This window comes from Trachemys scripta, chromosome 1 (assembly GCF_013100865.1).
Source record: "Trachemys scripta elegans isolate TJP31775 chromosome 1, CAS_Tse_1.0, whole genome shotgun sequence".
Classification (NCBI taxonomy): domain Eukaryota; kingdom Metazoa; phylum Chordata; order Testudines; family Emydidae; genus Trachemys; species Trachemys scripta.
Genome location: NC_048298.1, coordinates 127,059,342 through 127,082,458, shown reverse-complemented (window position 1 = coordinate 127,082,458; position 23,117 = coordinate 127,059,342). Strand labels below are relative to the sequence as shown.

The following is a 23,117-nucleotide window of genomic DNA, read 5'->3' as shown; positions in this document are numbered from 1 at the left end:
CTCAGCTCCTTGATTTTCACGCGGCACTGCGTTACATCCCGGCTGTATCCTCTCTCTGCCATGTCTTTAGAGATCTTCTCATAGATCTTTGCATTCCGTCTTTTGGATCGCAGCTCGGAAAGCACGGACTCATCGCCCCACACAGCGATGAGATCCAAGACTTCCCGATCAGTCCATGCTGGGGCCCTCTTTCTATTCTGAGATTGCACTGCCATCAGTGCTGGAGAGCTCTGCATCGTTGCCAGTGCTGCTGAACTCGCCACGATGTCCAGACAGGAAATGAGATTCAAACTGGCCAGACAGGAAAAGGAATTCAAATTCAAATTTTCCCGGGGCTTTTCCTGTGTGGCAGTTCAGAACATCCGAGCTCTTACTGCTGTCCAGAGCGTCAACAGAGTGGTGCACTGTGGGATAGCTCCTGGAGCTATTAGCGTCGATTTCCATCCACACCTAGCCTAATTCGACATGGCCATGTCGAATTTAGCGCTACTCCCCTCGTCGGGGAGGAGTACAGAAGTCGAATTAAAGAGACCTCTATGTCGAACTAAATACCTTCGCGGTGTGGACGGGTGCAGGGTTAATTCGATGTAACGGCGCTAACTTCGACATAAACGCCTAGTGTAGACCAGGCCTTAGTGAAGATGCTACCTACACCGACAAGAGAGCTTCTCACATCAGCGTTAGTTGCTCCACCTCCCCAAGAGGCAGAAGTTATTTCGATGGGATAAACCCTGCCATTGACATAGCACTGTCTACACTGGAGGTTAGATAGTTATAACTATGTCACACAGGGGTGTGGATTTCCCACATCCCTGAGCAATGTTGTTATACCGACATAAGTTTACAATGTAGACCAGGACTAAGAAAGCTAGTTAAAAAACAAACAAACAAACAAACAAAAAACCCACAGTCTCTAAAGACACCTGGTAGCTAAATTTCCTACAGTCAGGTTGCTGTCTAGGATGTGGTATAGAGACAACACTAATATTTCTGTTGAATGTTCTCCTCCTGTCCACAGAAAAAAGGAAGTTTGTTTATCCATATACACCTGCTAGACCCTTCTCTAGCATTTCATATGGTTGACCAGGAAATGCCTCATCTAAACCCCTATATGCTTTGTTTTGATCCACAAGAACACACGTATCTTGGCAGTTTCTCCATCAGAAACAACATCTCTGTCTATGCTGGAACCTGATCTATTAGTGACTTTGAAAACCATTAACTGGCAGAAATAGACTGGAAGAGAGCGGAGGACCCAGATGAGAGGTATGATGTGCCTATGGTGTAAGCAGGAAGCTGCATTTTATGCAAGTTAGAGTCTTTGTATTGTTTTCATATTTAGCTCCTTATACAGCGAATTACATCCTGCCTACAGTTTCTTTATATCAAGTATAAACAGCACTATCTCCCAGCTTTCCCAATGCCTAGCCAAAATCAGAACCTGGGAGAAGAGTAGTTGGGTAGAGTTGAAACTGGGAAATGCTGACGTGATATAGGCAGCAAGAGTCAAGTATTTTGAAGAACTTGCCTCCTATATAACATGTACCCCCTATTGAAGAAAACTGCCCTCATATTGATAAGTTGGACCACACCCCTGAGGTCCTTTGGTAACTCTACAGAGTAACTGAATGCCCAAATAGGCACAGTGTGAAATAATGACCACTTCTGTCTAAAACCAGCCAGAAGATTGCTCCCCATTTTAATCAGACACAGTCATGGCCATGGTGATTCTTGAATTTGTGACTTCCAGGCTTGAGTACTGCAACCCATATCAACAAAAGAGTTACACACACTGAAAGAGCTCCAACTGGTACAAAACTAAAGCTGCCCATTAGCAATAGAGTGCTTTGCTCCTCATTTAATTCAGAGTCAAATTCAATGTCTCCATCCTGATACTGAAAAACATCCAAACACTAGCTACCTGAGAGATCACCTTTCCTTCCGTGACCGTGATCTCACATGGCACCTACTGTTCCTTCAGAACAATGCAAATATTGACAAACAGAGGAAGGTCAGGTGCAGGAGACAGAGTAGTCTCAGAACTGAACCCAGATTATACTATGAAACTCCCTTTTGCAAGCGATAAGAATGATGACAAACCGCATCACTTACAGAGCAAAATGCAAAGCTCAATTTGTTCTACTCATTTTTTCCCTCAATAACGTCTTCACATACACATAGGCAAAAACACACACAACAAAAAAAACGTGGGGGGGAAATCACTATAAACTAATCAAGATATTTCTCCAACAGTCTGGGAAGGATATATCATTTACTCTTTATACTAACAGAAACTCTTTCTTAACCACAGATGCTTTTAATACTTTACTTCCTCTGATGCTTGGGAAAAAAAATATATAAATAAAACTGAATATATTCTAAAGTATTTGGCCCTCTCTTTATAGTTCTTCACTGCTCTCCTGATGTCCACCTTTTACCATTCCTTTTCTTTTTAGGTACAAGGCCAGAGCGGTGGAAGAGTTACAAAATTTTAATGTTAGGATTGAGGTAAGTTTCAGAACACCACCCCTCCACTGATTTCAGAATACACAATAACTCTATCACCATTCTGACCCACTACTCCAAATCTAAAACTTGTCATCCAAAGCAAAATGTGGATATGACAGGTCAAAGAGGCAACAGAACAAAGGTGCTTTGGAAAATAACTGATTCAGTGCATCTTCTCAGAAGCTTCTGTCAGCAAGGCTCCTAGAAAGCAGCTGATGTGGTTTAAGGCTGCTTCCCCCCTAGCAGAACTCCTAAAGTAGAGAGGCAGCATTACAAACTCCTTTCCTAAAACTCTCTGCTGGCACAAGGTAGTTGAAATTCTATCTTTTTGTACCCCGAGGTGAATCAACTTCACTATCTGTAACAGTTCAAATGATGATTCTGACAGATTTTGGTCAGTAATATGTTCAGGTTTTTTGTTGGACTTTTGTGGTATCGATAGCCATAACTGACTATCAGTGCAATCAACCAGTGGTAGCAACTGTAGAAACTCAGTGTTAAATGACAAGTGGAAAAATCATTTGAGTACTGTCTGCACCAGTCTCCATGATTGCTATTATTGGCACAGCTACCCAACTGGTGAATTATGGATATTAAGTTTGTTAGTGGAGAGGTCTGTGGGTCTACAGTAGATTTAGGTGAGCAGCTGTTTTTAAAAACCTTGATACATGCCACTATCATAATATGGTACTTGGCCTATGAGAGCGTGCCAACTTCTAGACACATTGACAACATAACTAGCATAACAGAAATTTTTGCAACATTTGGTTGTGTGTTCCTCACTCTATACCAGTATTTAAATACTATCTATAAAAAAAAAAAAAAACTTCATATGGTAGAACACCATATGGTAAACTGCACTAGTGTTTAGACTTAGCCGTATATCATTTTTTTTCTAATCTTATTTGACTAGCCAGGATGTCAGCCAAAAATATAAGGAGGTTAGGACCCAAGACAATAAATATTTTTGGATTGGGAGTCTTCATGGTCTTCTGGTTTATATGTTTATTAGCTCTGAATACCAGGGCCTTCCAGGTTGGATTTCAGCACTTGGATAACTGTTTACTGATGAAGCAGGAGGGAAGGAAACTGGCACACTGATGGCAAAAATTTAAGGCAGACGCAGACAGATTTCAACACAAGAATATCCAAAAATCTTACTTTAGTCGTGGCAGAATCAAAGAGATAATACTTCTCCTCAGACATTGCAACTGCTAAATCCTAACCAGCAGGGAGAGAGCCAGGATGCTGATAGAAGTTAGGAGCTGCTGGATGGGGGTTGTAACTACCTTTTTGATCAACTTGTCCAGGATGAGAAGATTTAAGACAATCCAGTAGCTTAGTGATGTTATTGGGGGTCCATCAATGGATTTCTGAGCATCATGGGAAGCACGGATCAGTGGTCATGTTGCACTCCCTGTCAGTACCCGGCCTGGTATGGCCTAGGATCCAACCAGCTGACCAAATTCAGTGATGAATCCTGGTCACATGCCATCTGGGGCACATTGTGCATATGCTAAGAAGTAGTCTCATCATCATAGGCTTCAGGGATACTAGTAGATGTCTTTCATGAGGGATGAATTAGTGATATTAGTGATGAGGGGAGTCGGGATGCTCTTCATTTGCGTTCACTAGCTAAGGCAGGCTGGGGTCTGACTCAGATTTTGTAGCACAGACTTCCTTTAACAAGGCCTTTTCCTGCTGCTCTTTCTGCCCCGTCGAATCTACATTACACTAATGTAGATTACTTTAGACTCACTGGCTCAATCCACAGATAATTTATGAGGGCATGCAAGCTGCATATCAGTGAGTGCAAATCTTAGAGTAATCGACACATTGAGGGGGACAGAAGATGATGGGGGACAGACTCTCTGAGATTTAGCTCTGAATTTGTCCCTTACTGTGTACCAGAATTGTTTTGGTAAGCCATGAAGGAGGCTACAGACTGAGCATTGCAATTTTCCTCAATAATACCTATCTTGCTGTCTGAATGAGGGGTGGACTTGCACAACTCTCAGTTTTCTTCTGGCTCCAACCTGAAGCAGTATTCTTCACATTTCCTAGACATGTGTTGAGGCCTTTCTGAGTGAAGCTGTCATCTTGGAAAAGGAATAACCTAAGCTGTGATGTATCTCAGAGAAGAACTGAAATTTTATCTAAGTTCAGTTCTTCTCCTCACATGCACAGAACTGTGTCCCACAAGGGTAGCTGTTCTGTTGATATATCCATTGTATGAGGCAGAAATTTCTGAGACAGCTGACTGGGTATTGCTACAGCCACCTCACATCCCTCACCTTGCAGTTCTGTCTCCTGTTAAAAGGTGGAATTCAAATACACAATAGTGAAGATTGTCAGGCATGATCCTTAATGGAGAAAGATCTGGAAGCTTTATCATCTTAAAGTCAGATCTCCATAGAAAGAAAAAATCCATCTGATTTATGCAAACTTTCTTTCAGAGCTAATAATTGCGTAAAATAATCCAGACAAATAAACATCATCAAATAAATACACCTGCTTGTAATTTCATATTCTTTAAAGTTTAAATTAGAGGATACTTTAGACAGGGAGAAATACAAATAAAAAGCTTAAGAAATCTTAGCTGGTCTATTTACTGAACTATGACAATATCAGAACAAAAGCCTGATTAAACAAGCAAAGGAAAAACCCCTATGTTGCTTGTAGTAAATAATCTTAAAATGTGGCATGATCCCATGAAAATCTTTCCAAGATCTACATTTACTTTTCTTTATTGTAGTTAATTATTAGGGATAAAAGTTTAAAAAAATATGACCTGAAAGACAGAAATTAAACTAAATTACGTAAACATAAGAGGGGAAACTTGGCTTACATAGCACACTAGGTTCATTTTTAATTTGTTTTCTCATTCTTTTAAATAGAAATATCACATTTTTCCCCCTAGTGTGTTATAAACTGTTTATTTGTTGAAATGAACATGAGAATGTCAGATTCTTAAAAATGGCCAAAATCTTCTGAGGTTTTGAGCTACAAAATGTATAACAGTCTGTCCCTAGAAGATTTCCCAGCCTGCTTGATGAGTTAATATTTCAAAGATGACTGGTATCCCACTAAAGGTTTACATGTACTTAAGTACTCAGGATTAGATCACACAATATTCTGACATTTTACATAGACTCTGATTTCTCCAGAGTTGACACCTTAAAGAGGCTAAATTAACAATGGATCCAGGAACTGAAATTTCAAATGTAATATGATAAAATGCATTAACTCTTACGTTTAAGTTTCCGACCTGCCTGTGACCGATATATTAAGGAAAGTTTTGTGGAGGCTGGAAAAATATGCTCTTTCCTAAGTGAATCATTCCTCAAAATGAGAAGAAATTAAACCATATACACTCTCATAAAAACATTAGATTGTCGCAGGCAATATCAGGAATGGAAATGTAGCAGTTTGCTCACAAGTAAGATAGTCGTGCTACAAAATGAGTGTGAGGCAGATGTTGTAATGGTGAAAACTGGCTAATATGTTTCTTTGTCACTTAACCAGTAAATTAACAACATATTTAAGTCACCACAGTAGAGAGGTTACTCATTTACAGTAGCTGCCATAGAGATTCAAAAGATATAAAAATCCCTTACAGTGACATCCTTCATACTCATTATTTCTTGTTCTAAACATAGGGGAAAAAGACTCATGCCACATGTGGACTTTCTAATTTTGATGCTGTTAATGGTAACTATTGTAGGTCATAAAGGAAAAATATAATAAAACAGAGGCAACTTTTGCAACATGATTACGTGTATAATGTTTATGCACCTCAATGATAATATCAAAACTAGAGGGACCCATTTAGAGTTCTGCAATCATTGTTGCAACGTTGTATATATGTATGAGAGAGGAACTGGACATTATGGGAAGATAATTTCAAAGAGATGAGTAATATATGCTGTATGCTACATGCACTTACTATCGAAAATGGATACTCTTGATTCTATTCTTATTGCTGTAGGCTGGCTTGCTTCTTAGCTGGTGCTTTCCCCTTCCTTCTTCTATGGAAGGAGGAGGACTGTACCACAGACCCAAAAGAATAAAGTTTGCCTTAAGACTTCTTTGTCAGGCTATCCTCCACTATTTACCTGCAAAAGGTTCTCTCCATTATGAGATCGCTCATGCATCTGCTGTGCCCCATTATGACAGGCACATGAATATAAGCATTTGTATCACTCAGCAATCCTGGTTGTCATCAACCTCCTAACAAAGATGGTGCACTTCATTCCATGCTGTACTGTTCCTACCACAGGGGAAACGGCTCGGCTATTCCTGGAAAAATATCTTCTGCTACCACAGGTTATTGACAGGCATTGTAACAGGTTGGGGGCCTGTAGAGGTTCCAGACTCACCCCTGCGGCGCCTCCTGCTGGCCATCCAGGGAATTAACTCACCAGCCTCTGGAGCGCCCTCTGCAGGCCGGTGATCCACCTGTCCTCTTCTGGTGCCCGTGTCCCTCCCAGGACCCGGTTCCCCTATTACTGGGATGCTACCCCCAGGCAGTACCCCACAGATCTGGGTCTCCCCGCCCTGGGGAACCTCCACCCACTACCCCCACCTTGCCTCAGCACTAGGCCACTGCCAGTCACCAAGTAGCCTCTGCTCCCTAGGGCAGACTGCAGTATAGGCCACTCATCACTGGCAAGGGGGGTTTGGACCTGCTGCCTTGGCCTAGCCCTGGGCTGCCCTCTGCAACCCCCAGTACCCCTTGGCCTAATACTAGGCCTCAGCCTGGGGCTTTCCAGGCTAGAGCTCCCCAGCTCCTCAGCCTTTCCCCAGCCCTGCTCCACTCAGGTACTCTGTGTCTAGCTCCCTGCAGCCAGGCCCTTCTCTCTCTAAAGCAGAAGAGACTGTTGGGCTCCTGGCTCCCAGCCTCTTTATACAGGCCATCTGGGCTCTGATTAGGGTGTGGCCCAGCTGCAGCCACTTCCCCCAATCAGCCAGGGTTTTACTTTGCCCAGCCCCAGCCCTCTGCAGGGTTTTTCTAACCCCTCAGGGCAGGAGCAGGTGTCCACCCTGCTACAGGGCCCCAGTTCATCTCCCAATTCTGGAAGAAATTTTTCAGACCCTTTGGCATCGAGCCCCTCACCTCATCGGCCTATCACCTGCAGACTAATAGGCAAACAGAGAGTCTCAAATCAAATCTTGGAGCAGTATCTTCACTGCTTTTTGAATTACCATCAAGACAATTGGCTTCCCTTGCTGTGATATGCCTAATTCATACATAGCAATGCAATCCATGCCTTGACACAATATAGCCCATTTTCCACAAACACCATGGCTTTCACCCTTTCTTCTGCTCAGACTTACTCATGAGTTCACCAGTACTAGCCATGGTGGATTTAGCCTCCCAACTGCACCAAGTGTACACCAGGAGCTCAAGAAACACTTGGCCTCTGCCAAAGAAGCCTACGAACACCATGCGGACAAAGAGCATGAGGTTGCCCCTAATTTGGCTGTAAGTGACAAGATGCGACTTGGAGCAAAACCTTAAATCAAGCTGCCCATCTGCCAAACCAGACTGCCGATACCTGTATCTTTTCAAGTTCACAGAACGGCACTCCCTCGCAAACCATACTGTGATCCAACCACCAGGTGAGGGAGGTCGAGACCGAGCTCGGAACCGTGACCACCATGTTCAGGCTGTCCCGATAAGGGCGGTATACCGATGATACCCAGGCCTGAAGTGGGCGAAGCCGAAATCTGGCATGCCTGGTTACGTTCGTGCAAGAGGCCATGTGACCCAACAGGGCGAGGCACGTCCTCATTGTGGTAATCGGGAAGGCCCTGAGCCCTCGAATGAGGCTTGTGACGGTATGAAAGCGATTGTCTGGTAGAATAGCTCGTGCACGTCTGGGGTCTAGGACTGCCCCAATAAATTCTATCCTCTGGGTAGGCTCTAGAGTGGATTTCTCTTTGTTGAGCAGAATGCCCAACTCGTGGAATGTGTGTACTATTATGTGGACGTGAGCTCAAACTTGCTCACTAGTGCGGCCACGTACCAGCCAGTCGTCTAAATACGGGAACACCTGTATTCCTCGTCGACGAAGGTATGCTGCCACGACAGCCATACATTTTGTGAACACTCTTGGGGCCGAGGATAAGCCGAAGGGAAGGACTGCAAATTGGTAGTGCACCTTGTTTACCATGAATCGCAGGAAGCGCCTGTGAGGCGGGTAGATTGCTATATGAAAACATGCGTCTTTCATGTCGAGGGCGGCGAACCAGTCTCCAGGATCCAGGGAAGGGATAATGGTCCCCAATGAGACCATGCGGAACTTCAACTTTACTATGAATTTGTTGAGTCCGCATAAGTCTAAAATGGGTCGCAGACCCCCTTTGGACTTGGGGATCAGGAAGTAGCGGGATAAGCTAGGGAGAGTGGAGAACAGCTATGTCGCGCTCCACAGTTCCAACGACCGTCAGGGGCGGTAAGAAGGAACTGAGGGGGCGCTGGGTCGGCTGGGGTATATATCCAGCGCCATGAAGGCGCCACTCTAGGGGGCTCCACAGCCGACCCGCCAGGTGTTGCTAGGGTAGAAAATTCTCCGGCGATCGTGCACGCGGCGTGCGCACACCTAATTGGAATCGATATGAGCAAGCACTCGAAGAAGAAGCTGGGAGTCAGGGGAGTAACCCATGACCATCCCCCACATGACCCCACCCCTAGCCCAGGACCCCCACACTCTCCCCATCCCATCCCTTCCCACCTTATCTGGGGAGGGCCAGGGGAGGATGTCTCTGACCTGGTTGGAGCTGCTCCGGCAGGCTGGACAGCGCGGCTGCAGCCTGCTCCGGCAGGCCAGACTGGGCGGCACGGCCGCAGCATGTTCCAGTGGGCTAGGCCAGGCGGCATAGCCGTAGCATGCTCTGTGGGACGGGGCCGAGTGGCACGGCTGCAGCCTTCCAGCCCCGGAGCTGCAGCTGCTTCGGAGGCTGAGGGGAGAGCAGCGTGGCCAGAAGCAGAGAGGTTCTGGCCCCGCCTCTTCCCTTCTGGCTGTGTTGCTGCTCCTTGCTCCCTCTGCTTGGGGGAGAGGCTGTGTCCCACCTCTCCTTCTCAATACCCGTTCATAAGCCGACCCCCTTCTCTGGTGCTTCCCCTTTTTACTAAAAAATTCAGCTTATGAACGAGTATATACAGTAATTCCTGCTTCAAGTCTAATAGCTGTGATTGAATTAGAGCACATCTTTCAGAAAAAAAATATCCAATGTTGATTTAAAAATCTCCAGTGATGGGGAATCCTCAACAATCCTTGGTAAATTTTTCCAGTGACTAATTACGTTGCCTGTTAAAAATGTGCACCTTTATGTTTAGTCTGAATTCAGCTAGCTTTAGTTTCCAGATACTGGTTCTTGTTATACTTTTGTCTGCTAGACTGAAGATCCCTTTATTATCAAATTTCTGTTGCTCACATAGGTACTTATACACTGTGATCAAATGACCCCTTAAATCTTTGCTATGGTAAACTCAACAGACTGAGCTCAGAAGCTCTCACTGTAGGGAATGATTTCTTCTCTGAACCTTCTCCAATTTTTGAACATCCGTCCTAAAAAAAAATAGAAAGATGTCCTGATGCAGCATGCTATATAAAATGGCTGTAATTAATTACACCACAAAATTGGAGGTGCAATTTTCAAGCATGAAATGAAATTATGGTTAAATCTCGTATACTGGATAAATTTGCCCATGCCATAATCCAGTCAATTTCAGAGCAATATAGTGGTCCCAATACAGGTCTAATGGTCAGGGATGCCTCAATTCTAATTTCACATCTGAAACCTCTCTTTGTGGCTTTCAGTGAGTCACTTAAGCTTTCTGATTCAGTTTCACAATCTCTAAAATAGAAGGAAAAAACACTTAACTATCTACCTTAATTAGTTAATGCTTGTGAAGTCCTCTGAAAATGGAAAACACTTCTTTATTTTTACAAAGGCTTAAATCTATTTCAACACAGCATTAAGAGTGGCTAAACATTAGTGAATTAAGAGATTCAATTGTTTTGACAACTCTATATTTCACCAAAAGCCATAATCACACGTACATATATTTGTTTAATGTAAAAAAGTAGTTATACTTTGACTCCTTGCATGGTTGTGTGGCTATTAACTGAGCAGAACTGCTGCTAACATGTCTGCAGAGTATAATCAAGTAAGTTCCCAAAGACATGAATGAGCAGTGAAAATGATCTTAAAACTGTAGAACATACTTTACCAATTATCACATACACATTGTCTTATTTATTTGAGGGGAAAGTTATTCTTTACACTTGTTCCATACTGGAATATTAACCACTAATGTATATTTTAATATTAAATTAATTAAAAAAAAAACACACAAGAAGGGTATTGTCCTCACTGGAGTCCCCTGCAATCCAAAATTGCTCCTGTTTTGCACATGGTAAAGGGATATTAAAAAGATACTAAAGCTATAGGAGAAGACTAATTTTTTTTCTATCTAAAATATTTTTTGCTTTCCTCATGCTACCTTGAAGATTGACTCGCTGCATGTTTGTAGAAGAGGTTGGTTGCAGTATTTTAAATGGAGGCTGGCATATCTGATGTTATTCCTCCTCTGAGTACTGTGATCTCATTGACCAAAATGTGGCAACTAACCAATGAGGCAACAGGAAAACTTGTATGAGGTGTATTCATCCTAGGACTCCCTGATCTAAAAGAATGTCTTTATATGACTTGAACATAAACAGTCTACCAAGAAATTATATGTTAAATATAAATATTACGCAGGGGCAGACTATTTGATTGGATCCCTAATGTTTTGTGCCAAATCAGAGTACCTGAAAGTTTGAATCCTCTTTTAAAATAGAGCTGAAGTAGTAACTAAAACTTCAAATTAGTGAGATCAGTTAAAGGGAGGATGGATTAACAGATCTCCACAACAGCTGTTTAGTAGAATGGTTTCAAAGAACCACAAAATGACATGTTCTCACGCAATTTTAAGTTTACAGTGCATATTTTGAGAAATTCTTTTAGGGGAAAAACTATTCTTTTCATCATAGGAAACACGCCGTAGCTCAAACAAAGGAATTTCAATTATCAAGTACAAAACACAGAAAATTAACAAAGGCAATAGTTTACAAAACATCTCCTACAACCCATATAAAAAACTTGTATTTTTGCAAAATGAAATTTAATAAAACAAATATCTATTAAGGGGACATTGTTCAAGAACGCAATCGATGTTGCCATGGCTCACATTGAGTGGGATCTGATGCCTACAGGGGTGGGGGGGTTCTTTGTGATGCAGGCAGCAGCAAGTTTGAATACAGGTAGAGACCCATTTGGAGAGTCTCTGGGTCGATATTGTAGAGCCCTTGGAATGCTCTGCTGTACAGATGAATAGTCTTGGTGACTTGTGAAATGGTTTAGTTCTGCCAAGTAGAAGGCTACAGCCGGTCTGACATCCAGCATGTACAACGTTGCTTCTCGGGAGTCATTATGTGGCTTGGGATAGAAGGCAGGTAAGTGTATGGTTTGGTTAATATGAAAATTTGTAGCCACTCTGGGCAAGAATTTTGGTTGAGGAACATAACATGATTTTGTCTTTGGTAAATACAGTGTACGGTGGTTCAGCCATCAATGCTCCTATTTCGCTGACACGTCTGGCAGACACGATTGCCACTAGGAATGCGACCTTCATTGATATATGAAGGAGCGAGCAGGTTGCTAGAGGCTCAAAGGGTGGTCTTGTGAGACATCTGAGCACAAGATTGAGATCCCATGGTGGTGTAGGTTGGCGTACTTTTGGGTACATGTTCTGTATACCTACTAAAAAGTGCTGTGTAATCAGGTGAGTGAATATTGAAGCCCCTTCTATCTGTTCGTGGAGGGCCATCATGGTAGCGAGGTGTACTTTAATAAAACTTATGGCTAACCCCGTTTCCTTCAGTTCTAGTAGGTAGTCTAGGATCATAGATAGAGGTGCCATGGTCGCGTGCAGCTGTTTTTGCTGACACCAAAGTGAGAATCTTCTCCACTTGTGGTGGTAAGTATTTCTAGTGGTGAGGCAATGGCTATTTAGTAATATCTGTTTTACTTTCTCTGAATAATTCAATTCCCCATGTTGGAACCAGAGAGGAGCCACGTTTTGAGATGGAGTTTTGCTGGGTCTGGATGGAGCAACAGGCCCTTGTTCTGGGACAGGAGGTCTGTCCGGAAAGGCAGTGGTTGTGAGGCACAGACTGCTAGACGTGAGAGGTACGGAAACCAAGTCTGTCTGGGCCATGTGGGAACAATGAGACTGATGTATGCTCTGTCAAGTTGTATCTTGCGGATGACCTGTGGGATCAGTAGTATCAGCGGGAAGGCGTACATGAGTGATGTTCCACAGGATGAGGAAGGCATCCCCTAACGATCCTGGTGCCAGGCCTGCCCTGAAAAATAGTGGACATTTGTGATTTGTCGTTGAGGTGAAAAGGTCGACTACTGGGTGACCTCATTTTTGGAAAATTGTGTCGAGAACACTGTCATTGATTTCCCACTCGTGTTCCTGTGAGAAGTGCCTGCTGAGGTTATCGGCTGTAGTGTTTTGGCACCCTGGTAGGTATTATGCTATGATGTTTATATTGTTGCGGATGCAGAAGTTCCATAAATTCATGGCTTCTACGCATAGCGAGTTAGACCTGGCTCCTCCTTGGCGATTGATGTAAAACATGCATGCCACATTGTCGGTGAGAATAGAGATTGAGGTTTCTCGTATGAGTGGGAGGAAGTGTTGGCATGCATTATGTACCGTGCGGAGTTCCAGGAGATTGATATCTAGTCAGATTTCCATAGCAGACCACTTGCCTTGTACATTGTGGTGACCCAAGTGGGTGCCCCAACCTGTCAGGGAGACATCTGTTGTAACAGTCACTGATGGGGGTCTTGTTGAGATGGAATCCCGGAGCATACATTTCCTGGCTGCATCTACCATTATAGGGAGAGGATAATCCTTGGTGGTAGTGTCACACATCTGTTGAGATCATGTTTGCTGGGTGCACAGACCGTGCTCAACCAGTGCTGCAGACAGCACATATGGAGCCTGACATACTTTACTACGAAAGTTGTAGCTGCCGTATGTCTTCACTGAAGTTTGTGGGATAATGGTCACCGTGGAAATAAGATTGGTCAATGTAGTAAATCTGTGATTTGGCAATATTGCCTTGGCTTGTATGGAGTCTAGGTCAGCTCCAATAAACTCCAATAGCTGGGTTGGTTCCAGGGTGGATTTCTTTTCATTTATCTGTAGACCTAGTTGGTGAAACAGGTCTATTGTGGTCTTCAGCATGCCTGCCGTTTCTTGTCAGTTGGCACCCTGGAAAAGGCAATCGTCCAAATAGTGGAAGATTATGACTCCATTGCATCGTAAATGTGCTGCTACTACCACGAGCGTTTTTGAGAATACGGGAGGAGCAGTGGACAGTCCAAAGGGAAGGACCCTGTATTGGTAGTGATTGGGTCCTACTGTGAACCTCAGGAACCGTCTGTGAGCAAGATGTATTGTAATATGGAAGTATGCCTCTTGGAGGTCGAGGGCTGCAAACCAGTCCCCCGCGTCTAGTGCTGGGATTATTGTGGCCAGAGTGACCATTTTGAACCTGTGGTTGCATACGAACCTGTTGAGTTTTCGGAGATCTAAGATTGGTTTCCATCCCCCTCCTTTCTTCTCAGTCAGGAAATATTTGGAATAAACCCCCCTCCCTTGGTATTAATGTGGTACTGGTTCTATAGCACCCAGCAGTAGGAGGTGGTCTGCTTCCTGTTGCAGAAGGTGCTCATGAGAGGGGTCCCTGAAGAGGGACGGGGAAGCGGGGCGGGTAGGGAGGATGGCTGTGAAAGGAAGGGTGTAGTCAGATTGTATGATCTCCAAAACCTACTGGCCTGTGATTATCACAGCCCAGGCATGGTAAAATGTGCATAGGCGGTGACCAAAATTGTGGGATGGGGTATTTGTTGGCGCTAGAGGTGTGGGGAGGTTGTGCATACCCTCGACCAAGACTTCAAAATTGTGGCTTAGATGTAGATGGACGGGTGGATGAGGCCTGGTTCTGTGGAGCTCGTCGTCTCTGAGCCCGTTGTTTGGGTCTGTTCTGAGTGAAGTATCGTAGTTGTTGCCAGTTAAATGAGGTGTCTCGTGACCGTAAAGCGAGGGCGTTTGTCAGACGGTAGGTGTATGCCTAGTGTATGCAGTGTTGCTCGGGAGGCCTTCATGGTATGGAGGACGTCGTCTGTTTGCAACAAGAATAGTTTATGCCCATCAAAGGGAGGTCCTCCACTTTTAGATTTAGTTCTTTTGGAATTCCTGAAGCCTGCAACCATGATGTTCTCCTCATAACCACAGCTGTTGCGGTTATTCAGGCAGCTGTGTCCGCTACATCCATTGAGGCTTGCAGCGCTGTGCGGGCTATTAACTGACCCTTGTTGATAATGGCAGTGAGTTGAGGACATTTATGCTCGGGGAGGTCCTCCACGAGCTCTCGTATTTTACTATCGTTAGAGTAGTCGTAATATGCTAGTAGAGCAGAATAGTTGGCAACTCTAAGCAGAAGGGTGGCTGACGAGTAAACTTTCCACCCAAAGAGGTCCAGTCTCTTGTGTTCTTTATATCTTGCAGTGAGGAGTGGAAATGAGGCTGTTTACTGCACTGATTAGCAGCCTCTACTACCAGAGAGCAGGCTTGAGGGTGTGAAAACAAAAATTCTATGCCTTTGGCTGGAACAAATTATTTCCTATCAGCCCTTTTGTTGGTGGGTGGTGCCAATGATGGTGTTTGCCATATTACCTCTGCAGGCTCTATTATAGCCTCATCCCTGGGGAGGGCAATCTTGGTCGATGATGCCGGTTGTAAGATTTTTAACAACTTATGTTGTTTCTCCTGCACCTCATGTAAGGCAATTTCTTGGTTGTTTGCTACTCTTTTGAAGAGTTCTTGGAACTGTTCCAGGTCATCTGGTGTCGTAGGGGTAGACGGCGTTACTGCTTCGTCTGGTGTAGAAGATGAGTGTGGGACAGGTGGTGAATCATCCAGGTCTGCCTGAGATAGTATCTCTGCCTCTTCTATCTCAGTCTCAGGGGGTCAGAGGTTTCTCTGTGTGGTAATGATGGGTGTACTCTGGAACCTCTTCTTGCTGGGGAAGGGGGACCAGAATAGGCGTTCTGGTATGTGGGCCAAGGACCCCATTGTGGCCATTGCATGAGGTAAGGTGGTAATGGGTAAGGCCAGTGCTGTGCATATCAGGGCTGTGAATGCTCTGAGGGATGAGGCTTCAGCTTCACAGCATTCCATGTAGGTCTCAACTGTGACAGGGATGAATGTTGAGAGGAGAAGCAGGTGTCCTGCATGTCTCCTTCCTCGCCACTATGCATGGAGGGTGGTGCAGGAGATGAAGGATTGTACTATGCTAGGTAGCTCGGGGAATGTTCGGTGCCGAGCAGTGGTGACCGCGGTGACGAAGAAACTGCTATGTCAGCAGGACTTAGGAGTTGTGCTGGTCCCATCTTGGGGTTGCGGTCGACCATTGGAGCATTGAATGGTGCCGGGTTTGGCTTGTTAGACGGCATCAAGTCTTGGGTCGGCGCTGGTGGTGGCAGCATTGATCACGGTGCCACTGCCTGTGCCATGCTCTGCACCAGAGTAATCGGTGCCATGGAGGAGACTTGACATCTCAACTCCAGTGCCGCGCATTGGGGCTCAGCAGGGGTCCGCTGAGGGATGGTGCCGGAGGAGCCCGGTGCCTCGTAAGTGCTCACTCTGGATGAGTGCAGCACTGAGGGTAAAGACCTCACTGGAGAAGCTCTCTTTTTCTGAGAAATCCTGACAGTTTTGGAAGTCGGGGCCTTATCAGAGCTCAGGGATCTCGGTCTTTGAGACTCCCCGGAGAACATCTCTTGTGGAGGTTGGAGGGATTTCTCCAGCAGAAGCATTTTCAAGGGGAGATCCCTGTCACATCTTGCCCTTGATGTTAAGTTGGTGCAATGTGAGCATTTCTGGGAGATACGAGTTTCTCCCAGACAGCGAATGCAGGATGTGTGGCCATCAGAGACCAGCATCAGTTCACAGCAGGAGTCACACTTTTTAAATCCTGTTGACCCAGGCATGATTACAGTTAAGCTTCTACCACCTCTCAAGAGATAAGGGTGGGAGTTAATTGTAAAGGTAAAACGTAGAAACTGTTCCCAAACCAGGAGTTAAAGGGAGAAAAAGCCTCCTCCTTCTTTTTCGCCAATCGGTTTCTTTCTTTCTTTCTTTCTGTTTTCTTTTTTTTTTTTAAATAAAGAAACACCACTAAGAAAACTATGTAACTACGTATAGACTAAGACTAACTAAAAAACGTAACTAAATATAGACTAAAAAGAAGTTCCTTTGTAACTTTGTTGGGTTTTTTTGTTTGTTCAGAAAGTATCAAAGACAGCTCAGTCTGCAGCAGAGGATGGTTGAGAAGAAACTGGGGGGATGGTCGTGGGGGGCGCGCACTATAAGAGGTGCGAACAGCTGCACGAGAAGACTCCTGTGCGCGCCCTTCCCCCGGCCAACTACTGCTGCGAGAAATCTCTGGCGCAGGGACGCACCGACAGCTAGAGTGGAGCACCCCCAGGGACACCACTCGAAGAAGTGATGCTTAGGATGTTATCTGAGCTATAAATTAAGTCATTAAAGTGGGGTTCTTTTCATCCCTCCCCCTTGCAAAAAAAAAAAAGTCGACAGTTTAAACCCACACAAAAGGATTCTAGAATTATAAAAGAAATTAGTTTTAATAAGAATAAGAACTCTAAAGTCTTCATTCTACAATTGTTAAGGAAGAACAGTTATGATTGGAAAATGTTTTACAACAACAGATATTAATTACTTTTAACTCATTTTCACTTGTAGGTGAAAACCCAGTTGTTCCTCAAATGTTTAGGATGGAATAACCTTCTTTGGAAATGTATACTTGCAAATGTGTTGTATCTAAATGCAAGCCTTCATATAATTGCTTGATAAGACTGTTAAAACATGTTACTACTTTTATATGTACAAACCTAGCAAGATCATTTAATGCCATAACCGATTACTAAAGTAAGAAGCCATCTGTGTATAGAAATATTTATATTAATTGGGAGTTGCTTAAGCATTACCAGATAACTAACTTCTTAACCAAACTCAAAAGCAAAAGTTTCTTTTCCAAGGAAAGGTAAGAACAAAGGACAATAACTTACTTGAGAACTATTAAAGTTTACAAACTCTCTAAGAATTATTTATGTTTAAAAAAAAAAAGACTATTTTGAGTGATGAAAGACTTTTACAGAGAAAATAAGGAGATTTTGGACTCATTTGAGACAGAATTTCAACTCTTATTAAACCCTGATGGAACTAAAGGGATATTTCAGAAAATGGACTAAATAAAGGAAACAGTTCAAACTAACTTTAAGGATGTTCTGAGAATTTCCCGCTACAAAGATAAAAGTAATTAGACTCCTGGTGCATATATGTTAGGAGACGGCATAATCATGAGCTGGAGATACTACCAAGACAATTCCATAAAGGTGTTTAACCAATGAAAGGCAGTGGCTGATATCTGAATCTAGCAAACCCTGAAAGAGGCATGCCTTCCTTCTTTAGTGAAATTATGGAAAGAGAAAAGTATAAATCTATCTGAACTGCACAAGCAAGCAGTAACACTCTCCTCACCATAGTCTCCTAAGCTCGGCCTGCTCAGCATCTCTACAAGCAAAAAAAAACCCAAAAAAACAGCAGCAACCAGACAACCAAGAAGAACAAAGGAGCAACAACATAGCATCAAGAAATAACCACTAGCCCAACACTCCTCCCCAACAAGAAAGAAAGGCTTAATAGATGTGATAATTTTACTTGTTTTTAACTGTGGTGTCCCCTAAGGCCAGGCAAAAAAACCCAGGTGACAAACAGTGGGAGTCACATCCCTGAATTGGGATTAAGAGAGAGAATTATTAAGATTTGGACTATCATTTTTTGTTTCTCTAAATTATAAATGTTTAGAATAAAATTACTTGCTGCTCAACAACTTAAAATACCACATGTATAAAGATATTTCTAGGTTTTTAGAAAAAATAACTAATAAAACAAATTCTATCATGTGGCACCAGAGTAACATCTACATGGTTCATCGGCAGGGTTGGACCCTTTAGCTTCACCACCTCTAGCACTTGAGCTAACAGAACAACCGATGGTGAGTAGTAGATTGTCATCCTTAATGTGGAGCAGCATTAGAGGTGGTGAGACACGCACTTTGCCAATGGGTTTCACAGATATTTGATGACATCAGAGGAATGTTGTGACTCAGTAATCTTGGATTCCACTCCAGACTCTGGAGAGAAGTGTATTCTAGTGGGTAAAAACTTCTGCCCATTCCCCATTCACCTGCCTGACCTCCTTCTGCATTGTCCCAGTCCTGTCTATTCCCCACCCCTAGTTCTTTGTCACAGTTTCTTTGCCCAGCAAGCCCTAGTGTCACCCCATTGGGCTCACTGTCCAAGTCCCAATTTCTCCTCCATTCCCATTCTATCCCCCTCACCACATCCAATCTCAATCTCTTTGCCCAGCAAGTCTCAATTCTCCCATCCTGGCTCCTCATCCAATCAGTCTCTCCCCTCCCCCAACCAACAGCGATTCCTAGTCTCCCTTCCCAGCCTCCTCAACCAAACTCAGTTTCTCCCCCCACTGAGACTTTGCCTCAGTCTCACTCATCCGTGGCTTACTGTCCCAAGTCCTTTGCTCAGCCAGTCCCATTTTGCCCCCCTGTATCTCAGCTCCTTGTCAAATCTGTTTCCCCACCTCCATTTTCCCCCAACGGGTTGCTAGTCCTAGTGTCTTTATCTAACCAGTGCCAGTTTCCCCTCTTTTTGCTAATTCCAATGCCAGGGTTCCCCACCCTCAGCCAATTGGCTGCCAGCCCCTCCGTCTCATTTCCCTCAATACAGCTCTCAGTCCCAGACTCCCCACCCTAAGTACCAGTCTTCTTGCCCACCCTGTCCCAGTTTCTTCCCCACCTTCACCAGATTACTTATTCCAATTTATTCCTTTCCCTCCCCTCTTATACAGCTTTTGTCCCCTGTGCATTTGAATAAGACCACATACTCCTCCATGATGCCTAGAAGCCAGCATAGGGGTCATTGACAACATAGAAGAGAGAGGCTCTTAGTTCCAGTGCCTGGATCCACCCTGGCCTAAAGTGGCAATTGAATGGGAGTAGACATTAAAGGGGAAAATCCAGCTTCACCTAGCTGCAGAGATCATGATCAGTCGCTTTGTGGAGATAGCACATATGCAGTCTCGTCAGCACTAGGAGTGGAGAGCTCGACCTTGGTCAATGAAGACAGAATCTTCAGAGATTTTAGCTGCTATAAATGAAGTCCCGACTGAGCATATGAGAACTACAATTTTTCAAAAGCTTATAACTTGGCCAAATTTGGACAGATTTTTCATGAGGCAGCAAAAGGCATATGCATCCCTGATACAAAGGCCACACTCATTTCAAGTCTCTGCTCCATAGCACAGATACATTAGAGCTATTTAAAAAAAAAAAAAAAAAAAAAAAAAAAAAAAGGGTTTCCAGAATTTTTTTTTAACAATTGGCAAAACACGGTATTTTTCTTTAGCCTCATGGTCAGAAATGGTTGAACCATTTTGGCTGAAATGTTTAAAAAATAAATCAGCCTGAGGCAGACATGGAAAATTTCAACCAAATGGTCAAAGTTTGGCAAAGTTATAAGCAATTTAAACAGGGTCTTATAATGGGAAGACTTGTGTAACCTTAATAATAGGCAATACTACCAGCACCACCTACAATAAGGAATTACTGAGTGAGGTCCTTCTTATCTAAATATAAATATGAAACTAAAAACAATATCAAATTAACTGTCCCGATGGGGCAATTTACCTTAAATTCTTCCACAATAATAGTCAGGGCTTCATGTCCAGCTTTCCTCATGTCTTCTAACTCAAGCTTGTGTTTCTCCTGCAAATAAAATTAATAAATAACAAATATTATATAATAACTACATGGGATTAACAGAATCATATAAATTGAGATGCAACATCCAGTGAACCAAGTACACCTCTTTCCTAGTACAAGACTGTTCTTCATATTTTCTGATGTTTTGTGCCAACTAGATTTAAAAGTCTCAAGCAACAGAGTTTCTATCACTTCTCTTTAGATACTATCTTCCTGCCCACCTCAATTCAGTGCTAAAAAGTCATTCCTAATATTCAGCTTAAGTTTTCCATTTCTTTCTATTACTTCTCCTTGTGCCATACTAAATACTTCTCCATTCTTTATATTTATACCCTTCAAATATCTGAATACCTATTGTCTTTTTTGTTGTTGTTGTTATTATATCTATTACCCTAATGTCTTTGTAGTTTCGTGATGAAGATGTTTTAAATTTTGATTCTCTTTTGCCTTAAAAGGAGTTGGGGTGGTCAGTATCTCTCTGGATCAGAACTTTATGACTTGCCTCAATGTAATCCCTCAAACCCCATGACTATTTTTATTACCTATTTTTTAACTCAGGGAAAGGCCTTGCTATGACAGTTTCTGTGAGGAGTCTTGTCAGCCTTCTAGAAGACTTATAAAGGAAAGCTTCAGGCCTGATTCTTTCATCTCTAGTCTGCTTAAACTTTGAACAGGGGAAGTATAAGTCGTAAGATGGAGATCTTTCAAACATTCATTTGGAGTAACCTGGAAAATGCTTGGAAAGACCTTAACAGACTTTACATCTAAGCTGCCTTTGAATTCTGACTTGCTGGGATGATTCCAGAGAATCTATTTATTCTATTACTGCTGTGATCCTGAATTATGAACACTAGAAGTCACTTGTATGTATATTTACGTATGTATGTCTTTTAACTGTTTGCAACTCTCTTTTTTCCATTTATTATTAAACCTTTAGTTTTAGTTACTAAAGGATTGGCATCAGCATGATTATTGGGTAAGATCTGAGACTCATTGACCTGGGGATAAGTGTCTAGTCCTTTGGGATTGGTGAATCAGATTTTCAGTAACCTCTCACTATATGGGATGCCTAAAGGGGACTGTGTTTGACTTCTTGGTAACCAGTGTGGTATTACAGAGCAGCTGTTTTGTTACTGGCTTGGTGAATCTAAATATAAAATAAACCACCAGTTTTTGTGGATTGTCTGCCCTATTTCTTTCGGTCTGCCCTGAGTAAGGCATTCTCAATGTGGCCCATCCAGGCACCCGGTCACAAGGGACTATTATACAGCACGAAAATACATTTTAAGTGCCATAATGTTCAGTGAATTCATATTTAGTTTACTGTTCACTATCACCCCTAGATCTTACTATTACTGCTTCCCAATTTTCTTCCTTTAAATAATTATACATTTTGAAGTATTAAATACCACATTATTGCATTAGCTTGCATTTTTCTAAATGGAATCTTACTTTGTTATTTTCTGTACATTGTTCTGAATTCTCTGGATTACTTTGCATTATTTCTCACTAATGGCAGGTGTTCACAATTACTTTCAAATTTCACTGTCATGCTATTTACTACTACTCCTATATCATAAATTAAAATATTAAACAGACCTGTCTGTAATCCATGTTGAACCCTTAGTACACACCTCTCCCCAACTCAATACATTGTTTTTTTATTTTTCTTATTTTGCCAGTTTTCAGCACATGTTCTTCTCCAAGCCAATCTGAATTAATTTTCAATTAAAATTTAGAGACCTTACCAAATACTTTACTCACATAGAAATATTACACCTTCTGCATTCCCTTCATACATTAACAATTCTAACAAAAAGAAATGTTGGTGAATTGGGGGAAGCTCTAGAAGATAAATGGAACAGTATAATGTTCACTGTATCTAAAGCATCTGTCAGCTCTCTGTAACCTGAGTTTGCAATTTGGGCATCTTGTTAGATCTTCTGTTGCTTTTTGAGATAGTAACCGGGATCAACGCATTTTTTTCCATCTGTGCCTGATAAGGAGGTTGAAATCCTTTCTCCCCCACCCCCAAATGTGGGTCTTGCTACACTGGTCTACTCTTGAGATTAAGCTATTACAATGTGCTGTTTCACAGATCCAGTTGGGCTCCCATTAGGGTTTTACGCCTCTGGAGTGTGTGTGGGGGTAATCTGTGTTCAGGAAGGCAAAGCTCCCCAAATTTGTATATGCAGTTCCTTTCAGCTAATAAAAATGGCTGAAGAGAGACAACAAATAGAGGAGATTCTTCCCTTTTTATAACCTTGCAGTCCCCTCTGTTAGCTGATTCTATTCAGCCTCAACATGTGACCACAGTCCCTGACCAGATAATCCATTGCCTACTTACCTCCCGCTGGAGGTCAGATTTTAAAAGCTCTGGGTGACAGCCCTCTCTTGAGCCTGGTCCACACTAACCCCCCACTTCGAACTAAGATACGTAACTTCAGCTACGTGAATAACGTAGCTGAAGTTAAGTATCAGGGGGTAGCCGTGTTAGTCTGTATCTACAAAAACAACAAAGAGTCTGGTGGCACCTTAAAGACTAACAGATTTATTTGGGCATAAGCTTTCGTGAGTAAAAACCTCACTTCTTCGGATGCATAGAGTGAAAGC

The 23,117-nt window shown here is 43.0% G+C and overlaps 1 protein-coding gene across 7 annotated transcripts in view; it reads right to left on the bottom strand.

Moving 5' to 3' along the window:
* CCDC91 (coiled-coil domain containing 91) overlaps window positions 1-23,117 on the bottom strand; it is a 350,759-nt gene that overhangs the window by 178,290 nt on the left and 149,352 nt on the right. For all 7 annotated transcript variants that reach the window (XM_034784606.1, XM_034784585.1, XM_034784596.1 and 4 more), the window contains one exon: window positions 20,430-20,507. In XM_034784606.1, the coding sequence (XP_034640497.1) occupies window positions 20,430-20,507 (78 nt within the window). The remainder of the gene's footprint in view (window positions 1-20,429; window positions 20,508-23,117) is intronic.